At 48.4% G+C, this 20,614-nt stretch overlaps 1 protein-coding gene across 1 annotated transcript; it reads left to right on the top strand.

Annotated features, from left to right (window-relative positions):
* The first annotated feature begins 3,461 nt into the window (after nucleotides 1-3,461).
* Nucleotides 3,462-20,252, top strand: LOC105821708 (SLAM family member 9-like). The gene is made up of 6 exons (XM_012658478.1): nucleotides 3,462-3,544; nucleotides 14,696-15,088; nucleotides 16,695-16,991; nucleotides 18,577-18,717; nucleotides 18,917-18,993; nucleotides 19,294-20,252. Exons 1-6 carry the CDS (start codon nucleotides 3,472-3,474, stop codon nucleotides 19,384-19,386), a joined length of 1,074 nt encoding a protein of 357 aa, XP_012513932.1. The 5' UTR covers nucleotides 3,462-3,471; the 3' UTR covers nucleotides 19,387-20,252.
* The last annotated feature ends 362 nt before the right edge of the window (nucleotides 20,253-20,614 follow it).

The following is a 20,614-nucleotide window of genomic DNA, read 5'->3' as shown; positions in this document are numbered from 1 at the left end:
CGGACTGCCTTTTGAAGTGACTTCTCCATTACTAGGTGGAGAAGGAGGAATCAAACCAATCTTGAATATTCTCTTGTCTGGGAATCTGCAGAACAGTTTTGGGGGAGAGGACAGACTGGACTCCAGGTGACTAGCTTGAGGCCACACAGTGGGATGGGAGACCAGATGCCATGTCGGGGGCTGAGCCCTGAGCTCCTTGTCAGGAGTCCAGACTGAAAGATGCTCTCACTAAACACCTATCCAACAGAGGAAAATAAACCACCAAAGAGAAATTAAGAGAAATGAACTCACAACACAACTACCCTTTGTTTAACTAAAACACATGTGGCCTCACTTGTCATCTCTGAGTTCTTTCTCAGCCTTGAAAAAGTTCTTGAGCGGACAGTAGGACCACAAGCTTCCCCTGCTTCCTCAAGAAGAGGCAGTACCAGATGCCTCCTGCTATCAAGGAGAAAGGAGAAACCAATTTCCGCATCAGTCCGCTACGTGAGAAAAAGAAGGAGCCAACACAGCAGCTTCACATCCGCTTTTGTTATCAGTCCCTGTAGCAGAGGAAAAAGGCCATTTCTACGCTTTAAAAGCACCAAGCAACTTTCCTTGCTGCCTGACATGTCTTTCCTCCCTCTGTGTGTCATGGCCCCCCCACGTCTCTCTCTATCTCTCTCTTTCTTTCTTCCTCAGGAAAATAAATGAACATTTACTTTTGTATATCCTAATCACTATCAGAGAATTCTTCCTACCCCGCGCACAGACTTCGCACCCTAACACAGACCTTGTCCTTTGATTAGCTGGGTGGCCTTTTACAGGTCACATAATCCCCCCAGGACTCCGGTTTCACATCCATTAAGTGGGTTTAATACACAGTGACCTGACTACCTTGAGCCATGGGACCAGCCTGCAGATCCCTGCCTTGGGGGTGTTCTGCCTGGGCAGCCACGGGAGAAGCCTCAGCGTGGAGGAGAAGGTGGCACTGCCCAGTGGTTAGGGGGATGGTGCAGCTCCCCATGGTAATGGGAGGTGGAGCTCTTGAATACTGTGGGCTGCCCAGGTTTGGAGAGAAGAGACCAGGGCCTGAACCTCAGTAGGTGGTGGTGAGTTTGAGCCAGCTGAGGCTGTGACCAGAGGGAGTGTGTACTTCTCTATCCTACTCCTCTGAGAAAGCAGGATCAGGGCTGGCAGAAGCTTAGGAGGAAAGTCATGGTTCAATCCAGCCAATAGCCTGTCAGCTTCTGTGGGGGTTTGGCTTTGCCTGGAGTGTATGGAGAGGATGACTAGCATTAGTGGCAGCTGAGGGAGCCATATGGCTGTCAGCAGAAGGTAAATGTTAGTATTTGCATAGAGACTGTGCACAGTTAACACTCTCCACAAAGAGCTTTGTTCTTTTGCTCACAGCTTCTTAGGCAATAGACTTTGTTGACATTTTCAACAGTTGACATTTTAAGGACAGAACAGGACTTGGACTTACTGAATGGGGTATGGACAGAGGAAAGCCACCAAACTCAGGAGGACCCTAGCTCAGCTTTGCTGTAAGAGAGTGATTTCTTGGTGACCAGGGTAGCCTGGGGCAGAGCTGTGAACCCAGGTAACCATCAGGGGAGGGCATGTGTGAGAGCACCAAGCTGGCTGTGACCGCAGGGAGGGGGGCCTGGTCAACATGATATCAGGTACATCACAGCATGAGGTTATACTAGGTCATTAAATGAAATGTTCGATTTCAAATCAAAAGTTTCATTTATTATATCTTAAACAAGAAGCAGTACAATTAATCAAAGTAGCACCTAAACTATGGACACAGTTTTGCCATCTTAATGGTAGCTTGTTCCAGCAGTTAAGAAGCCTGGAGAACGAGTGGCAATGAAATAGAAAAAGGCGTTTTCCACAGCTTGTTGAGAATTGAATATTTTTCCTTGCAAGAAGTGGTCCAAAGCCTGGAAGAAATGTTAGTCAGTTGGTGCAAGGTCTGCTGAATATGGTGGATGACAGAGAGTTTACAAGTCCAGCCTCTGTAGTTTTTTTTTTTTTTTTTGAGACAGAGTCTCACTCTGTTGCCCAGGCTAGAGTGCCATGGCATCATTCTAGCTCACAGCAACCTCAAATTCCTGGGCTCAAGTGATCCTTCTGCCTCAGCCTCCCGAGTAGCTGGGACTACAGGCGTGCGCCACCATGCCCGGCTAATTTTTTTCTATATATTTTTAGTTGTCCAATTAATTTCTTTCTATTTTTAGTAGAGACGGGGTCTTGCTCTTGCTCAGGCTGGTCTCGAACTCCTGAGCTCAAACAATCCGCCCGCCTCGGCCTCCCAGAGAGCTAGGATTACAGGCGTGAGCCACCGCGCCCGGCGAGCCTCTGTAGTTTGAGCAGCATTGTTTGTGCAACATGTGGTCGAGCATTGTCTTGCAAGAGGATTGGCCTGTCTCTATTGACCAATCTCGGCTGCTTAATCGCAAGTATCCTCATCATTTCATCCAGCTGGTTGCAGTAGACATCTGCTGTAATTGCTTGACCAGGTTTCATGAAGCTGTAGTGGATAATACCAGCGTTGGACCACCAAACACACACCATTAGCTTTTTTTTGATGAATATTCGGTTTTGGACTTTGTTTTGGCACTTCATCTTTATCTAATCATTATGCTGAATGCTTGTGATTGTCACAAAGAATCCATTTTTCATCGCACGTAACAATATGGTGTAGAAATGGTTCATCTTCATGTTGTGACAGCAAAGAAAGGCAAGCTTTGAGATGATTTCTCTTCTGACGCTATTTTAATTCATGTGGTACCCATCTATCCAGCTTCTTGACCTTGACGATTTGTTTCAAATGGTACAATATTGTTGGAATAGTAATACCAAACCTTGCTGCTAATTCATGCATAGGTTGAGATGGATTCGCTTCCACTAAAGCTTTCAGCTCATCATTATCCACCTTGGTCTCAGGTCACCCACATGGCTCATTTTCAAGATTAAACTAACCGGAATGGAACTTCTCAAACCATTGATGTACTGTGTGTTCATTAGCCACATCCTTCCCAAATACTTCATTGATATTTTGAGCTGTCTATACAGCATTAGTTCCACAATGGAACTCATATTTGAAAATAACATGAATTTTTGCCTCATCCATGGTTTCACGAAAATTGCTCTAAAAAGAATTTTGAAAGATAATCACAAGCCAAACTGTGCATCTGAAAGAAGGAGGATGTACCTTCACAATAAAAATAAAACAAGAAGAGTCAAAGTGAAATGTCAGAGATATCAACTGTCAAACTTAGAACTTAAGGAAGTCAGTCATTTCATACTTGATAACTGAATACGTTTCTCTGTAAATGCTGAATGCTCTATCTCTAGCCTGATGGGCTGTCCCCTAGTAGTAACTTGCTAGTCCCGCCCTTGGGGTGGGAAAGCTTGTGTAAGCTGGCTTCTTCCCCCTTCAATGTTTCCGCTGCAGCTGACCAGGCTCGCAGGCAGCCTGCCATGGGGCCCTGCTCAGAGCACCAGCCGCTTTGCTGGGCCACCAGTCTCCTGAGGTTCATCAGCTTCCTCCTCAGTGAGTAGCCTGGGGTCCCTGGAAGGCAGAACAATTGTGCGGGGCTGGGATAGCTGGGCCCCTGACCACTGGAAAGGCTGTTCTGGTTCTGATGTCTTCGGGAAACAGAAAGAGAAAACTACTCTATTCTATTTTGCAAATGCAGCATATTTGGCTATAGCCCAGGGTAAACAGAACGAATGAAATGGCCTTTTGGTGGTGAGCAGGCTGGGAGACCTGAGCTTGGGCAGCCTTGCAGGAATTAAAGGGACCTTAACTTGGGAGGGCGGGCCACTTCTGCTGCATTAGCCGGGAAGCCCAGAGAGCCTGGAACTGCCTAGGAAGAGGGATGCAGAGGGATAAAATAGCTGCCTCCTGGGGGGAAAGGGTTGAAATAGTGTACTGCTGGCCTGGAAGTCAGCGGTGTCCTGACAGTCTCTGCACTGTCCTGTGGAGGAGGGGGCAGAACTAGAACCCCAGTGTCTGAGCTGCACTGCAAGACGCTCCTCCGGTCTGGGCTGCTTGAGCTGCACTGAAAAGGAGAGTGGCGGTGCACTCCTCTGCTTGGGGCTCAGCTCCAGGCAGATCATCTCAGAGGAGAGGCCCTTGGAAGTCTCAGGTTTATCTTAAAAGTGCTTGTGTAATTTGCATTAGTTTCCATTTGAAGATGTTAGAAAGGATTTGCCTTCTCAGGTAAAACAAATCCAATAGACTGTGCCCTTTCTCATGCCTGTGGGTGGCCTTTCCCTCCACCCTGAAATGCTGCTCAGCCTCTGGAGACCTGGGATGAAACCAAGTCTGTTGCAGCAGCGTTCTGGGGAAAAACCCTGCGGGGGGGGGGAAAAAAGAGGAGGCGCCCAACAATCGGGAGTGACTGAAGAAACTGAGAATATGTGTACCATGGAGTATTACGGAGGCCTAAAAATGTAGATGTTCCAGTTGTCTGGGAAGAATTTTCCGTTTTCATGAAGTAAAATGCGTGAATCCTCATCAGCAAGATTCAGGAAACTAAATACAATGAAATCTTCGTTTTATATAAAAAAAGCAGCCTCCAAAACTTAAGGGTGTCTATGCACCCGCATGTTTATAAGAACATGCTAAAGACACGGAAGAGCGAGTAGATTGCTAAAATGGGCTAGAGGAGGGCATGAAATTGGAGAGGAAAAAAGGGAGAGGAAGAAAGTAGGATGACCTGATCCAGGCTGTACATCATACTCATTGCTTTATGAAATATATGTTCATGTGTATAATGAGATGAAATAAAAGCTAATGAAAAAATAAGTCCTAGTAAATACGAATTTTTGTGAAAGCTTTTATTGTTAATATTTTTGTTTTAATATTTCAGCCACTGATTGAACTGGAAAGGAAGTATATGAAATCTAATGGATTAAAAAGCACTTGTAAAACAGGACTTCTTGAAGCAAAGATGAGCTTTGCAATAGCAATGAGTTAGATCCCGTGTAAATAGGTAACTTCTTGTCGACAGCAAAATGTAGGCTTTCTCCACTTCCACAATGTTGTTAGCTTGGAGAAATATGTTCAATTGTATAGTTTTCTCTGTAGGCACTGGGGGTGGAGGAATACTAAAGAAACAAAGAAAAAGAAAGAAAAAATGGAAGGAAGAAAGGGAGGGAAGAAGGAAAGAAGGAAGGAAAAAAAAAAAGGACTTAGAATTCCTAATTGTAGGGATAGGCTGTCTGTGTCCAGATAATGAAAGTGATTCTCTCGAAGTCACACAGGAAGTGGGGAGGAATGAATTTGGTTTTCCCGTTAGGCCTGACCTCCATGGTAGTCAATGAGACAGACCCCTAGCAGTGGAGTTTGGACAGAGGCCGTCCTCAGAAGGAACATCTCCCAGAAACTGCTCTATAGCAATTTATGGAGCTCCACAGCTGGATGCATTTCTTCTTGGTTTTGGGTTGTCCCGTGTTCAAGTTCACCCTTGCCTTGGGGAGGGATGGGTGGAGAAGGAGTGTTGGTGAGGGAGATAATGAAGAGTTTGCCCTTATCGTTCTTAGAACCCTGAACCCTTCCTGGATGTGTGCTTGGAAGGGGACATGGGAAGGCAGGTGGGAGCCTGAGGGGGGCTCAACTCACACTGCACTTTCCCAGAAACGCAGGCAGCCGCCAGTGATGGTGGCCTCCACTGTGGGGACTGCCTCAGCCTGACCGTAACGGCATTTACTGAGCGCCCACCCGGTGTCTGCTGGCAGGGAGCTGGAGAAGAAAGGCTCTGCATATGGCTGCAGGGACACGGGGCCAGTGGAGACAGCACCAAGACATGGAGTCTGGGTGTCACACCGGAGTTGAGAGGGCACTGCTGTTGGTTTGTGAGTGTGGCGACGGAGGATGTGTCAGACAAATGAACAAAACTTTATGTTGATGACTGAGTGTTAAATTTTATATGATTTAAATGGATTTTTGTCTCTACCTTGTATAATGAATGACCACATGCTCCCCGGCTTGTCTTTTCTTCTTCAGGATTAGCATTTTTGTAGACCTGAGAGCTCCTTGTGCCTTCCTTCCCTCTTCTTTATCTTCCGTGCAGCTGTGCTCCCCACCCACCTGCTGGCGCAGATCCTCCTGCCTGAGGTTCCTTCTTCCAGGAACTGGGCAGTTTGGCCAGGCTGGGTTTAACCCTTAGCTGGCCAGAAGCCGCTGCTCAGCTAAGCCGCTCAAAGTACTTGCTTCCCCTTCCCAGGAGAGGGAAGTTGAGTTTGAAACTCCAGCAGCTGCTGGGTCCCTGGTAGCATCACACAGGGCAGGGAGGGGCTGAGCAGGGAGGGGCTGAGCAGGGAGGGGCTGAGCCTGGGGAGGAGCTGGCAGTGCTCATAGGCCCCGTTGTGTAGGGGAAGCCCTGGGCTGGGAGAGGAAACTGGGTGCCAGGTCTGGCTCTGCCCTGCGTAGGCCAGGACAACTCCAGCCCCCAGGTTTCCCCCTCCTTTTTAAAAGGAGGGGCTTGGGCATATCATGTCTCAGGGCCCTCCCCACCGTGACATTCTGGATTCAGTGACTCTGCCCAGACAGGACTCTCCTGTGGCTGAGTGAAGGCCTCTGCTCTGTCTCTCCCATGCTGTCCTGGCCCATTCCTGGGGCCCAACAGGGACTGAGAGCTGGTGAGCCTGTTTAGGGCTCCCTCAGAGCGACAACCCCTGGCAGTCCCTGTGGCCACTTCCTCAGCCCTTAGGGGAGGAAGGGGATCCTCCTCTTCCAGCCTCCTCCACCTGACCCTCTGCTTTCTCTGCCTCTGCTCCTGAGAGGGGCGTTGGGGGCCACTGCCCTCAGGCCACCTGCTGAAGGACACTGTCACCCTCCCAGTGTGTGGCAATGCGGTGTGCAGACCGCACTCAGGAAGGCAGCTGTAGCTGGGCTTTTAGAGGCAGCAAATAAAAGCCTCAGCCAGACCTTTTCATTCCTGTCTGTTTAGCAGAAAATACTAGTTTATTTCTCCATGAGCCTTCTTACAATGCTGGAAGAGAGAAAGACAAACGCTGTTTTCACCAGAATTGTCTGTGAAAATGCCATAGGAAGGTTTCCCCTTTGGAGAATGAAATAGTGTCCCAGCAAGTCCAGTTGTCCTGTGTTTCCCCTTGGAAATGGCTGTTTTTTTGAGCCTACATTAAACGGAGCACGTATGCTTGGTGTCCATTGTCGTACCAAGAATTGTATATTTGAACATGTAATTAACTCTGAATGGCGTGACTGACCGAGATGTTAAAGGATACTTGTATTTTGCTCATGAATTAATGAGGGAACCAGTGGGATGTCACAAAGGGAGAATGGAAGAAGGCCCGCAGGAATGCCAATATGGTCACCAATAGATGCCCTGCGTTCACACAGGTGTATGTATTTGTGGGTACAGAGGTGAATGTCTGGAGGGTACACGGCGTTTACATGCTTTCCTTTGGGATGAGGCACACTTTGACCTTTCCCTTTAAGCAGCTGCATATCCTGTAGAATAGTTTTTGATATAACATATAATACTTTCATGAATAAATTACAACACAGCCTATTAAGGACAGGGGAAAATGAACAAACCAAATAGAGTTAACAATACAAAATTTATTTAGGCCAAGCTTGGGAAAACAAGTATTCTGCCCTTGCCTTTATCTTTACCACTCTCCCGGCTACACAGATGTCCTCAGCTCCTTGGTAACGCTGGGGTTGATGACGGCTGTGTGTGGACACAGACAAATGAATTTGGTTTTAAACTCAGGGCTTTGGTAAACAGGAACTGGACTTTGACACCCTGCAGCCACCTATGGAATTGAACCTACAGATACTTCACTCCCTGGAACCCCTCCTGTTCCCAGGAGGGGACCCCTGAGAGGGACAGCTGCGGGGGAGGGAAGGACACCAGCCTGGGAACTGGGAACGTCTGGTTCTGCCACAGGTGTGCTTGGGCACATGTACTCATCAAGATAAGAGAGCAGCTAATATTAATAGAACAGTTATTGAATCCTGTGTGAAAACTTTTCTCCATTTAGGTCCAAAGAATAGTCCAATGAGGTATGGCACTATTATTATTTCCATTTCCCAGATGAGAAAGCCGAAGCCAGAGAGGTTAAATAACTGCTCAAGTTCACATAGCCAGAAAGTGAAGCCCCTGGACTTAAATGTCACTGACTGTAAAGTTCAATCTTCTGACCACTCTGTTATACCATCCAACTATGTCACCTAGCTGGCTGCAAAGTAAATTTCAGGTGGATGTACCAGATTTGTGGATGTACTGGTAAACATGAAAATTAAAATCATAAATGTACTTGAAAACAAGAGAGAATTAAAACCCACTTTTGAAGTGGGAGCTATGTTTTTAAGCAAGATATAAAATTAAGAAGCCATAAAAAATTTAATATCTTTGACTTCATGAAAATGCCCTTTTGCCAAGGCAAATAGTCCCTAGGTGAAGGTCAAACAAAAAACTGTAAAAAATTATATCACGTATATTGGAGAAAAGGCTAATTTTTACAACATAGACCTAACTCATAGAAACTAATGGAAAAAAATGAGAAAGGATATTAGCAGACAGTTCATAGTTCACAGAAAAGGCAATAAAAATGACTTAATATGAAATGATGATGAATTTCATGTATAGAGGAAATGTCCATTGAAATGACAGTGAGATATAATTTTCTCTTATTGAATTTGACAAGGGACAAAACATTTGATCGTTATGTATTGGTGAGAAACCTGAGCATTATTGGTAGGAGTATAGATAGAATCACTGTTTGGAGGTAGTTAATAATATTGGTCAAAAGTTCAGATATATGTGCCATTGATCCATGAGATTCACCTTAATGATTTTTCCTAATTTATACACATCTGTGTGAGAGAGGCTGAGATATTAAGATATTCAGTGCCACATTGTTTGTGGTGGCGAGCAAGAACTGGGACATCAGAAGCAGCGGGGCATGAGAGCCCCACGAGGAACAGTGTGCGGACAGTCCACGCGACACAGCGCGCACAGGTCCAGCGCGAGTCCCAGTGAGTGTTGCTGCGAGAAAGGCAAGGAGAGATCGGTGTATAGAATGTGCTGTGTCTGTGCAGATACACATATGTGCTTGTGAGCGCGTAGATTATCTCCGGGTAGCTGCCCAGGACACGGATAATGGTGCTGCCTTAGGAGAGGGAACTGGACAATGGGAGCCAGAGATAGGACAGAGACTTAATTTTCAATCTCCTGAATTATGTCCTCCTTTTAAAAACCACGCGAATGTATAATCTGATTAAAATAAAGAATTAAAAGTGACTTGGTGTTGCTGAAATGCAATCTCCTGTCCTGAGGACCATTAGACATGTGGTATCTGAAGGAGCTGCTGAAATGCAGGGACTGGGAATTATGTTCCTGGGGGATGGGCGACCTCTTTTCCCAGGCAGATAAACATCAGGAGAAATCCAGCTACAATAACTGTGGCAATTCCATAGCAGGTGGGCCCTAGTAATAGTAATGATCATAATACCTAAAGGCATACTGTTGAGTGCTTTTAAAAATATACATTATTTAATGCTCGTAGGAGCCTTAACAGCACTGGTGATTATTATCCCCAGTGTTCATATGCGGGAACTCAAGGTTTAGACATTTTTGAGGAACCTGGTAAAGACCACCCAGCCAGGAAAGGGTGGATCTGGAACTTGATCCCAGCCCTGTCTTAGTCCAGAGCTTACACCTCATGTGGTGTGCTTGCCAATGGCTCGGCCCTGGTTCCTCAGGAATCTTTCATAGGGTCAATATGCAGTCCCTGGCTGCCACCCTTCCTGAGTTTTTGTATTTGTTTCCTAGGACTGCCATAACATATCAAACACTGAGTGGTTAAAACAATGAAAATTTACTGTCACACACTTCTGGAGGTCAGAAGCCCAAAATCAAAGTGTTGGCAGGGGCATGCTCCCTTTGAAACCTGCATGGGTGTGTTAGTCAGCTTTGAAACCTACAGAGGTGTATTAGTCAGCTCGGTCTTTCATAACAAAATGCCATAGACTGGGTGGCTTAAACAAAGGAAAGTTGTTTTCTCACAGTTCTCGCGGCTAGAAGATCAAGATTCTGGCCAATTCGATTTCTGGCGTGGGCTCTTTGCCTGGTTTGCAGAAGGCTGCCCCCTAACTGTGTCCTCACGTGACCGTTCCTCAGTGCATGTGCATGGAGAGGGCTTGCTTCCTTGCTCTTTGGTGACTCTTCTTATAAGGACACTAATGCTATTGGTTTGGGCCCCACCCTTATGACCTCACTTCCCCTTCCTTTATTAGCGTCCTCATCTCCAAGTCCAGCCACACTGGGTTTAAACCTTCAACATGTGAATTTGGGGGGAACACAAATATTCAGTCCATAACAAGGGGGAGCCTTCCTCCTCCTTCCTAGCTTCTGGTGTTTGCTGGCCGTCTGTGGTGTTCCCTGTCTTGCAGCTGCGTCGATCAAATCCTCATCTTCACATTTATCCTCCCTGTGTGTCTTCCCATCGGCTTCCCACTGTGCATGCCGGTGTCTGTGTGTAAGTTTCCCCTTTTCATAAAGACGCCTGTGATAATGGAGTAGGGCGCAGCCTAATGACCTCACCTTAACTTGACTGTATCTGAAAAGACTCTATTTCCAAACAAGGTCACCTTCTGCGGTGCTGGGTTTAGGACTTGAATATATCTTTTCTGAGGAACGCAATTCAATTCATAGTAGCCCCCTTCCCGCAAGAACGTGCCCCCTGACCGGGGGAACCGTAGATTTGGTAAATATGTCTGTAACCTCACCTCCCATGCATCCTGGGGAGCAGGGCTGGAGACCAAATTTGTGTTGGTGTGTTTTTCTTCTTTATTAATAAATATTGCCAGATGAATGTTTAAATAAATGAACAAAAAATCATCTTGAAGAAAGTTATCAAAAAAATTTCCTCCAGTCTTTATGAAAATATAGTGTGAGCGAGTCTCATTTCTGGAGAAGGAAGGAGAAATTAGACCTTTAGGGTTTTTAGGACTGCAAAGTGCCTTTCTATAGGGAATGTGGGTGTGGGGAGTGGCCGTGTAGGTGTTGGGGTGGAGTAAGAGAGCTCATTGTTGGTGAGGATGGGCAGCCTGAATTTCTGGTTCTGTGAGGCAGCTGCCCTGGGAAGAGGCCACGTGCATGAGCTGAAAGGGGGTCTCTGCTGCAGTCCCTGTGGCTTCAGCCTCTTTGGGCCTGGGCCCACTATCTGGGCAAGACCTTGGGGATAGATGGCCTATTCCCTGCAGCTTCAACACCAGGCTGGAACTCCCCTCTCCCTGCCTCAGGGATATTTGATCCTTGGGTGGTCATCTTCTTACCCCAGAGAGATTGAAGGAAGGTCCTGAGCAAGTTTGGCTCACCTGCCTCCCCTTCTGTCCTCTGTCTGCCCCTGACCACTCAGGTGCATCTGCCTCCATAGTTGGGGTTTCAGGGGCCAGTCCAATGGCCACCCTAACCCTGGCTGTCTCATCCCACCCTCTTTCCCATCCCCTCCTCCTTGGGGCAGTCTCAAGCCTTGTGAATGGCTTTAACGTGAAGGGACAAGGCCACTTTGACTGGAAGTCTACCTCACTTAGTGTAGATTTGTAGACAAGGAGCCCGGCCCAGAGGAAGTGCAATTGCCAATCAGAGCTGTGTCCCGGCACTCATTGCAATTAGAAAAGCAGGAATTTATCTGGCTTCTGTTTCAGTGACAAGATCCATTGAGAGCAGCCACTGCTCAGTGGGTGTTACCTGTCTCCATCCCCCAGCCAGCATATCACACTAGGACTGGCTGGATTGGACTGCTCCCCACTGAGACACTTGGAACCCTGAAACAGGATCCTGTGGGAGCATAAAAGCAGGAGTTGGAGCTGAGAGAGGGAGAGCTTCTGTCCCTTCTGCTACTGACAATTGGGCATGGTGTCCTGGGGACATGATGGACCTTGGCTTTGTGTCCTGGCTTGTTTAGAGGGGCCTGGCAGCACAGCATCATCTAGCTCCCTTCAGTGACCTTCTGTGGGCCAGGAGTCCATGTTTCCCCCCAGGCCATGTGCTCTGTGGACAGAGTGGTGTCCATGGCAGATCTCCTGGACTGGGTGTCAGGGGTACGGGATGTGGGAGGAGGGAGCTTGGAGGGGCTGGAGGAGACAGAAGTGGCTGGGGACTGAATACCTGCTGCTTCTCCTGGATGGCCCCAGGCAGGACTGGACGGAGCACTGGCCTATTGACTCACTGATGTGGGTCCTGAAGTCCTGTGGCCTCGGCACTGGGGGATGCCAAGATTGGGGTCCCATGAGGGAGCTGAAGGGAGGGGCGAAGGCCTGGCTGGGAGGAGGGGCCTGGTGTCCTGAGTCAGTGAATAAGTGGAAACAAAGAAATATCTGGAATACTTCCACCACTGAGTACTGGCGTGAGCTAGTCTCTACGTCTGATGAGAGCCAGGGGTGGGGCCTGATATGAGGAAGAATTCAGTGATTTGGAGAGAACAGGGCACCCTGTCAGGCAGCGGGCAACCCAGGTGGGTCCCGAACTGCTGAGAGGAGGAGATTTTTCTTCCTTCGAGGACAAGTTAGCTCCGTGGCACGTTGTCCTGGTCCATATTGGTCCTACCTTGGTCCCTAGGCAGGACAGAGGGTCCCTAGGTTCACTGGGGCTGTGTCTCATGGGCGAGGAAGGGATCAGGAGGGGGCGGCGCTGGGCGGCTGTGCCCACTGGTCACGGCTCTGCAGAGACAGCGCCTGGGGAAGCCTGACTAGGGGCCTCCTGGGGACTGGTTAGGGAAGTGGTCTCTTGGTGACAGGGACACAGTATTCACCAAACTGTCCACCTGCTCCCCCACATTTTTAATCTCTGGCAGTTAGCAGGCTCTCTGTGATCAGTTCTGTCCAGAAACGATGCAGTGAAACCCCCCACGTGGCTCCTTCCCTGCTGTGGGGGCAGAGCAGGCTGTCAGGATGCTGTGGTTCCATATGGTGCCCCGACGAGATGGTGGAGGCCACACCCCTGTGGGACACAACCCCTCCCTCACTATTTCTTAAGGGACCTGTAGGGTGAGTAATATACAAACTCCCTTTGTTCTGAGGCCCTGCATTGTGCTACCTTGTTTGTTACCACAGGATGACATAGCCTACCCGGACTGCGACACTTCCTAGCAGGAAGACGAAGGCAAGCACCCATCATTACTGCATTAGTTACTTATTGTGTGACCTGTGACCCCAGGACTTAGTGCCTAAAAGCAGCACCATGCTCTGTGTCACAGCTTCTGGTGGTCAGGATCCAGGTGTGGTGTAGCTGGGTCCTGTGGGGGGTTAGGTACGCTCCCAGCAAAAATTTGGGTCCCTTAGGCAGGGGTCGTCACAAAGGATAAGAAAATAATAGAAAATGGAAAATAATAGAAATAAAAGAATACAGAGATGAAGGTATAGTTTCATAGATTTATAAAAATAAAAGGCAAAGCAGGGGTACTTGGGGGTCCTTAAGATATCCCCGTCAATTGTAAGGCCAAGAATAAAGTTTCACATGGGCATTTATAGGTACATAGATCGGTTGGTTGCCAGGGGTAACAGATTTACATAATAACAGGTAGTTTGTTTTAGGTTAAAAGTCTTTCAAAAGGCTTCTACAATCCCTTAATTAACTCTGGTTACAAAAACTTTCAAGGACAAACTTCTAATTTCTAAGATAAAGCTATCACTTAACAGAAGGGTTAAACAGAGATATAGTGGCTCCATATTTCTTTATCTAGTTATTGCAGATAGAGACAGGTGATCAGAAGTCAAGCAGGAACTGTCCCTTGGGCTAATTGTTTTTAGCCGCAGGTGTCTGTCTCTTGGGCGGGCATTCTTTGATCAGCTCTCATCCCATGGTTCCATGCAGACCTTGCTTTGTCCTTCAAAGCAGGTGAGAACCAAGGATTTGAGACTGCAGTGTCACCTTGGAAAGCAGCTGCTACTGACCTTTGAGATGCCCTCCTGAGATGGAGCAGCTTTTGATATGCAAACTAACACGCTCACATATTCCTTCAGGGCAAAGTTCTGCAAAATTCCTGAGATCATTTCTGTCTCTAATATAGCAATATTAATTTATGGAGCGACAGGGTCCTGTGGCGCAGGGTCTTACAGAAGGAAGTCAAAGTATGGTCCAAGGTGGCCCCCAGTCCCCTACCCTGAGGGCCTCTCCATAGAGCAGCTCACAGCAAGGCATGCTGGTTTTGTCAGAGTGAGCAAGAGAGAGAGCGTGTGAGCAAGACAGAAGTCACAGTCTTGCATAACTTGGTATCCCTAAGCAATATCCCATCCATTTGCTGCATTGTGTTCCTTGAAGCAGGTCACCAGATGCAGCCCACACTCCAGGGGAGGGATTACACATTGATGTGCACAGGAGGAGGGAGAGACCTTTGGGAGACACTTTAGAAGCTGCCTCCTATATTTATTCACTTAGCATGTGCCAGAAAATGTACTAGGTTTTTTTGATCTACGATCTCATTTAATTCGTATTATCATTTTGGGACAGTAAGGAAACTGACGGTTAGGCAGTTTAGCCTGTTCAAGGTTATACTCCACGAGAACCAGACTTGATCCCAGAATTACTTCCAATTCATTGTACTCGGCTGCCTTCCTAGAAAGAAGAATTTTGGATGGGTTTGATTAAGACGAAAAGTTCCGTGGTTCTCTTATTTGTTCTTGATGAGAACACATTCCCATTTCCTGTTTCCAATGCTCCAGGTGTCTGCAGCGCTGTGGCTGAGAGTTCTGGGGCACACGGCTCTACAGTTAAGGATTCCGGAGCCCACGTTCCTCTGAAGGGGATCCGAGGAGAGTCTGTCTTGTTTGATGTGACCAAGAAGGCAGGAGCAGTTCTGGAAGCTGAGCTGGAGGAGCTCTTCTGGAGCTTTACCCCTGAGTCAGACTACAGAATCATGTTTCGAATCCAGAGAGGCATCCAGGCTCCAACCTGGTTCAGCCTCCAGGACAAATTCCAGCAGAGGGTCCAGGTGCCCAGCTTGTCCTCCCTGAAGATTGAGAACCTGACCCTTGAGGACAGCGGGCAGTACCGAGCTCAAGCCAGGTTAACAGAAGGAAGAGAAGTTATGCAGGTTTTCCACCTTACTGTCTATGGTGAGTGACAACCCCTCCCTCCAGCCCATGGCCCATGACTTACCTCCTCCTTTGTCACACTGGCCCCATGTTGCAGGATTCCATTCAGACACAGCTTTCAGACTCTACCGTCTCCCCTGAAAATAGGGCAAGTGAGGACACCAGAGATGGAGACCAGAGCTGATTGATACCAGGGAGAAAATCACTTCAGTGTCTTGGGAAAGGAAATGGAAATTGGCTGTAATAGCAATTGTTCCAATAATGTTAATCATCCTTTCTAGGACTAATGTTACTTAATTTCTATAGTAGTTTTCCATTGTTTCTAGAACAAATTACCATGAATTAGCAGCTTAAAAACAAGAGAAATTTCTCATTTCAGCATGCTGTGGGTCTGAAGTCTGACACAGGTTGCACTGGGCTAAAATCAAGGTGTTGGCAGGCTGTGGCCTTTCTGGAGGCTCCAGGGCAGAATCCATGTTCTTGTCTTTGTCACGTGCTGGGCACTATCTGCCGCCCTTGGCGGTGACCACCTTCCTCCATCTTCAAAGTCATTAATGGTAGGTCGAGTCCTTCTCGACCCCTCTCCCCTCCTCTCCCTCCTTCTGTCACTTCTTAGAATTCTTGTGATTATATTGGGCCTATCTGGATAATCTAGAATAATCTCCCCATTTCAACGTTAGCTGATCAGCAACCTTAATTCTATCTGCTACCTTAATTCCCCTTGCCATGTAACCTAACCTATTCCCAGGTTGCCAGGACTAGAATGTGGAATTCTTTGGGGCCACTATTCTGTCTACCACAGTTGGAAGTCCACACATATCGAGTCCTCCCTGTCCCCTCTCCTCTCAGCCATAGTCCCACACTCATTCAGCACTCTACAAACCCAGCTCTCAAAGCCTTGACAGGTACAGGAGAATGTTCACATCCAACACTACTTGGGACACCTGTTTACCCAAGACTTTCTTTCCCTGAAGTTCCTCTGTGCATAGGGAAATATCCTGCTATGGAGAGAGCGAATTTGCAGCGTTAGGTCCCATGTGCTTTGTAAGCTTGGCTTACACATCTGACTCTTCTCTTCCTGTCTGTACCTCAAGTTCAGTGGCATGTTCTAAACATGCTCGGAGATGTCGTTCCTTGTCACTGCCACTGCATCTCCCACCAATGTGTCTACTCTCGGGAGCATGGGGCTTTCTCTGGCCTCACAGAGCTCCCTGAAGTCCTGCCCCACAGGGCTGTGCACTCCCAGGCGTCTTCTCAGCTGGAGATGCAGGGGAAGCACCCTGGGTCAGGACAAGCCCTTCTGCCCCAGACTTCTTCCCCTTCCAGGAAAGACCCCAATTTCTTAGAAATAATGGGGCTTGAGTAGGTGGAGTCCAGCCTTTGTTTCCTTTGGGATACATCTGAGACTTGTTAAATCTAGTGAAACCTCAGAGAGCTGACTCAGGGGCTCCCTTTCTTATTGTCATCTGCTCAGTGTTTAGGTTTGCACAAACTGTTTTATCTGTAAAACATATCCACTTTCCCTACAGGGTGCATGCCATGGCTTCTGTAAGAAAATGAGGAGAAAGTATCATGTGTAATGTTTTCTACAAATGAGGCTCCTTTCTTTTGTCTCCTCCTGCCCCAGAGCCCGTGCCCCATCCCCACATCCTGGCTCAGTCACCATCCATCGGACCAGGCTGGTGCAACGTCACCCTGGAGTGCAGGGCCCCAGGGGCCACAAGGGACCTGAACGTGACCTGGGAGAGCAGGGGCCTCCCCGTGGAGCTGGAGCAGAGAGGGACACCAGGACCAGCCCTTGACTCCTGGACCCTGGCTGCAAGCCTACCCCTGAGTCAGCCCCAAGCCAGCTTCACTTGTGTGGTCAGCAACCCCATGGACCAGAAAACTGCCACCAAAGATCTTGGGGACATCTGTGCCCAAGGTGAGTGGGAAGGGACATTTGGAGCTCAGACAGCACTGGGGCCTGAGGGTCCGGGCCTTTCTCCCTGCTCTGTGTATTAGCATCAGTGTCCACCTGGTCACCCACTCAGAAGCCTGGGAGTCCCAGTCACCTCACTTCTGCCTTTGATCATCTCTCCCATCCGGGCTGTCCTCTCCCAACCACCCACCATGTCCCTGCTGGTCCAGGCTGCAGCCTTCCCGTGGCTCTCCCACCCCATCTGTTCTCCACTGGGCATCCAGAGTGGGCTTTGGGGAAAGCAGATGGGATTGCATCATTGTCTGTGTCATCTGTGGGAACCTGGTTCCAGCCAACCCCTGTAGGATTCGGATCTTAGGTATTCCTCTGCCCACATTTTTGGCCTCAGCTACTCGCTTCACACCAGAGTACTGGCTATAGTTCCCTGAGTGTGTCCTGCCATTGCAAGATTCTGAGCTTCTGGAGCTTCTGGACATGCTGTGTCCTCTCCCAGCAGCCGTCCCGAGTCCCATGTCCTTCCCTTCCTGTCTTACTGCTACTGAAGGAGTCCCCTGAGGCAGGCAGGCTTCGTGGGGTGAAGACTGGGTAGTGGCACAAGGCCCCACACTGAATGGTCTTGGTTTAAAATTCTGCTGTTAATCAGGTTGAACAAGGGCTCCCCGTTTCCATTTTGCACAGGGCCTGCAAGTCACGCAGCCTGTCCTGCCCTCAGACACCACCTCCTTAGGGAGCTGTCCGTGGCCTCCCCACATTGAGCAGTAATGATGGATTTGTGTCTTGGTCTCCTCTGTGGACTGGACAACCTTGAGGGCTAGGCCATGTCTTGTTTTCTTTTGAATGTCTGTGCCAAGGCAGCTTCTGGCAAAATTTGCTGACAACCAGTGTTCCTGGAATGAATGAATGACCGGGACCCTGTGTGCAGCCCCATCTTCTCTTCCTCCAGGAGCTGCTCGAGGGTCTGATGTGTCCAGTGTCACTTAAAACCGCCTGTGACCTTCTCCCCTGACCCCATCCTGGAGTCTCAGCTAACACTTAGCATAGCCACAAGGTCCTCTGGGCACAGACTCCTACCTCCCTCTGACCCTCCTCCCTGCCTGCCCCTCCCCTGATACAGTGGGGGTGCTGGCAACTCCCAGGGTTGGTGTTTGACATAGCCATTCCCTGAACATGGTGCTCCTCATTCCTAGAGTGACCCCCTGTGAATATCTGGAAACTCCTACTCCTCCCTCAAGACTCAGTCTACCCACACCTCCTCTGGCAGGCCCTCCCGAAGCCCTAGCACAAGGTGCCAACGTCTGTTGCAGGAGGGTTCCTCTGTCTGGCAGGTGATACTTTCTCAGTCTTCCCTCCTATGTGATGAGCTACATTAGGGCCTGGACATTGTCTTGTTCATCTCAGCATCCCTGGCACAAGCAACAGCTCCATGTCTGGTTGAATAAATGGACCTGCCATGGTCCTTCCTCTCCAGCCTCTGCACCAGACCCGTTCGTGCCCCCCACCAGCTTTCTCCCTCTGTCTCCCCTTGGAAATGGGTATCTCAAGTTCTCTCGTGCCTTAATTTTGTTCATTCTTTGTATGAGGGAAACAGATTCACATGGATCGGACGTGGCTAGACTAAAGGCAGTCATCGTAGGGACTATTGTGGTTTTGATGTTGACCCTGGGAGCTATATTATGCCTTTGGAAGACACGTGGAAAGAGGAAGAAGAAGGAGATGGAACCAGAAAGAGGCAGGTTGCACTTCTCCTTCCAGGCCCAGATGCCTCCCCTCCTCCACTAGAACTTGGTTTCCTTTCTCCTGAATGTGGCTGCCAGGGGAGTCTCCTGCACATGGGGTGGTGTGTGTGGCCACGGCTTTGGTGTTCATGGCAGTGGGAGGGATACAGGTCTCCAAGGCACAGATTTAAGGATTGTCTGTGTGTGGCTCAGGTGCCCGAATGCAGGAGGACCACAGAGTTGAGGATCGTGGCATCGACTATGAAGAGCTGATGAAGCAGGAGTCTCAGGTGGGTGAGAACAAGGTGATGGTTGGGGCCACTGGCCGTCTAGGATGTTCCCAGGTCCCTCACTGCCCATCCCTGGGCTTCCAAACCCAGGCATCTGCTACTTTGGCCCTGCTGCCTGTTCATGTATTTCTGGACAATCAACACCATTTACTAACAAAAATTTGTAACTCGGGTCAATGGAATGCTTTGCACTTTGGGAATTTCATAAGCAGAGCATGTCAGTGGGCTCTGGCTCTGCAGGTCCCTCTGGGGCCACTTTACCTCTCAGCTGCTCCAGGATCCCTCTGTCTTGCATTGCAGGGCATCAGCAAACTACATGTGGATGAAAAGAGGCCTGTGACTACTATCTACAGTGAGGTTCGTAACTCAGGCCGGGCCATGAATATCATTTAATTGGAGGAAGCAGGAGAATCGGCACCGCCGGGATACATGTGCTCTGATCCTGAAGCCTGCGGACACCTGTCTCTCCCAGCTGCAGTTCAGCTCCAGCTGCCCCTGGTCTGTGTTAGCCTGACTTTGCGGCCATAGCTCTATGGGTACTCATGGCCTGGTTATGTTCTGTGACACGTCCCCAAGCTGTCCTCGTACTCAGGCTCCTCACCCCTGCTAGGTGAGGTCTTGGTCTGTCATTCAGAGGGATTCTCACTCTTCTCCAAAACCTTCCCAAGGGGACCCTGTCTGATTGTGCAGGTAGCAAATTCCCACCACTTCTGCTGTGTTGCTAAGTGTGTGATTCTGAGAACACAAGCCCAGGCGTGGGAGCTGTGCTGACGTATTTGTTGACTGTGCTGCAGGGGAGGGAGTTAGGACCTGGGTTCTGGGTGCTGGTTAGGGTCAAAGGAGGCAGCATGGGAGGGTGGAAGCCCCCACAGTGACTGGCCTGAGGCTTCCTTTACAGATCTCACGTAGGCCTCTCTTGGGTGTGTTGAGCAGTGTGTGCATATTTGTGTGTGTGTGCATTGTAGGGAGTGTCTAGGGCACATTTTACAGGTGAACCAAAGTCGCCTTCCTTTTCACCTATGCTAAGCTGGACCTAAGCCTCAGCCTTAGCCAGTAGACCCAATATTATCTTCCTGTGGAGTGGACAGAGGAATTCGCATTATCTGAAGCCCTTACCAGTCTGTGCTTTCATTAGCCACATCCTTCCCAAACACTTAGTTGATATTTCAAGCTGTCTGAGCTGCATTCGTTCCATGATGGAACTTATATTCGGAAATAACACAAATTTTTGACTTATCTGTTGTTTCACAAAAATTGCTTTAAAAATTTTGAAAGATAATAACAAGCCAAACCATGTGTTTGGAAGAATGAAGATGTTACCCTCACAGTAAAAATAAAACAAGAAGTGTCAAAATGAAATGCCAAAGGTATCAACTGTCGAACTTAGTACTTAAGGAAATCAAACTTTTCATAGTTGATAACCCAAAACTAGCATACTGAATTGAATAGCACTTTAAAATAAACATACACCAAGATCAGGTATAATTTATTCCTGAGCTACAAGGATGATTCAACATATGGAAATGAATAAATGTGATATATAACACATTCATACAGTGAAGGATAAAAATTAATTATATGATCCATACTGGTCGTTAAGGTGGCTGAGAAAGGCACGCAC

This window comes from Propithecus coquereli, unplaced genomic scaffold, assembly GCF_000956105.1.
Source record: "Propithecus coquereli isolate 6110/MARCELLA unplaced genomic scaffold, Pcoq_1.0 Scaffold59, whole genome shotgun sequence".
In the NCBI taxonomy this organism is placed as follows: Eukaryota; Metazoa; Chordata; class Mammalia; order Primates; family Indriidae; genus Propithecus; species Propithecus coquereli.
The sequence above is the reverse complement of the archived record's forward strand: the minus strand, read 5'-3'. Positions and strand labels throughout refer to the sequence as shown.

Excerpts from the sequence above, each read along its gene's own strand:
- LOC105821708 (XM_012658478.1), top strand. The coding sequence starts at position 3,472 with ATGGGGCCCTGCTCAGAGCACCAGCCGCTTTGCTGGGCCACCAGTCTC. Across the intron at positions 15,089-16,694 it reads TTTCCACCTTACTGTCTATG|AGCCCGTGCCCCATCCCCAC; the intron begins GTGAGTGACAAC and ends CTCCTGCCCCAG. Across the intron at positions 18,994-19,293 it reads TGATGAAGCAGGAGTCTCAG|GGCATCAGCAAACTACATGT; the intron begins GTGGGTGAGAAC and ends CTTGCATTGCAG.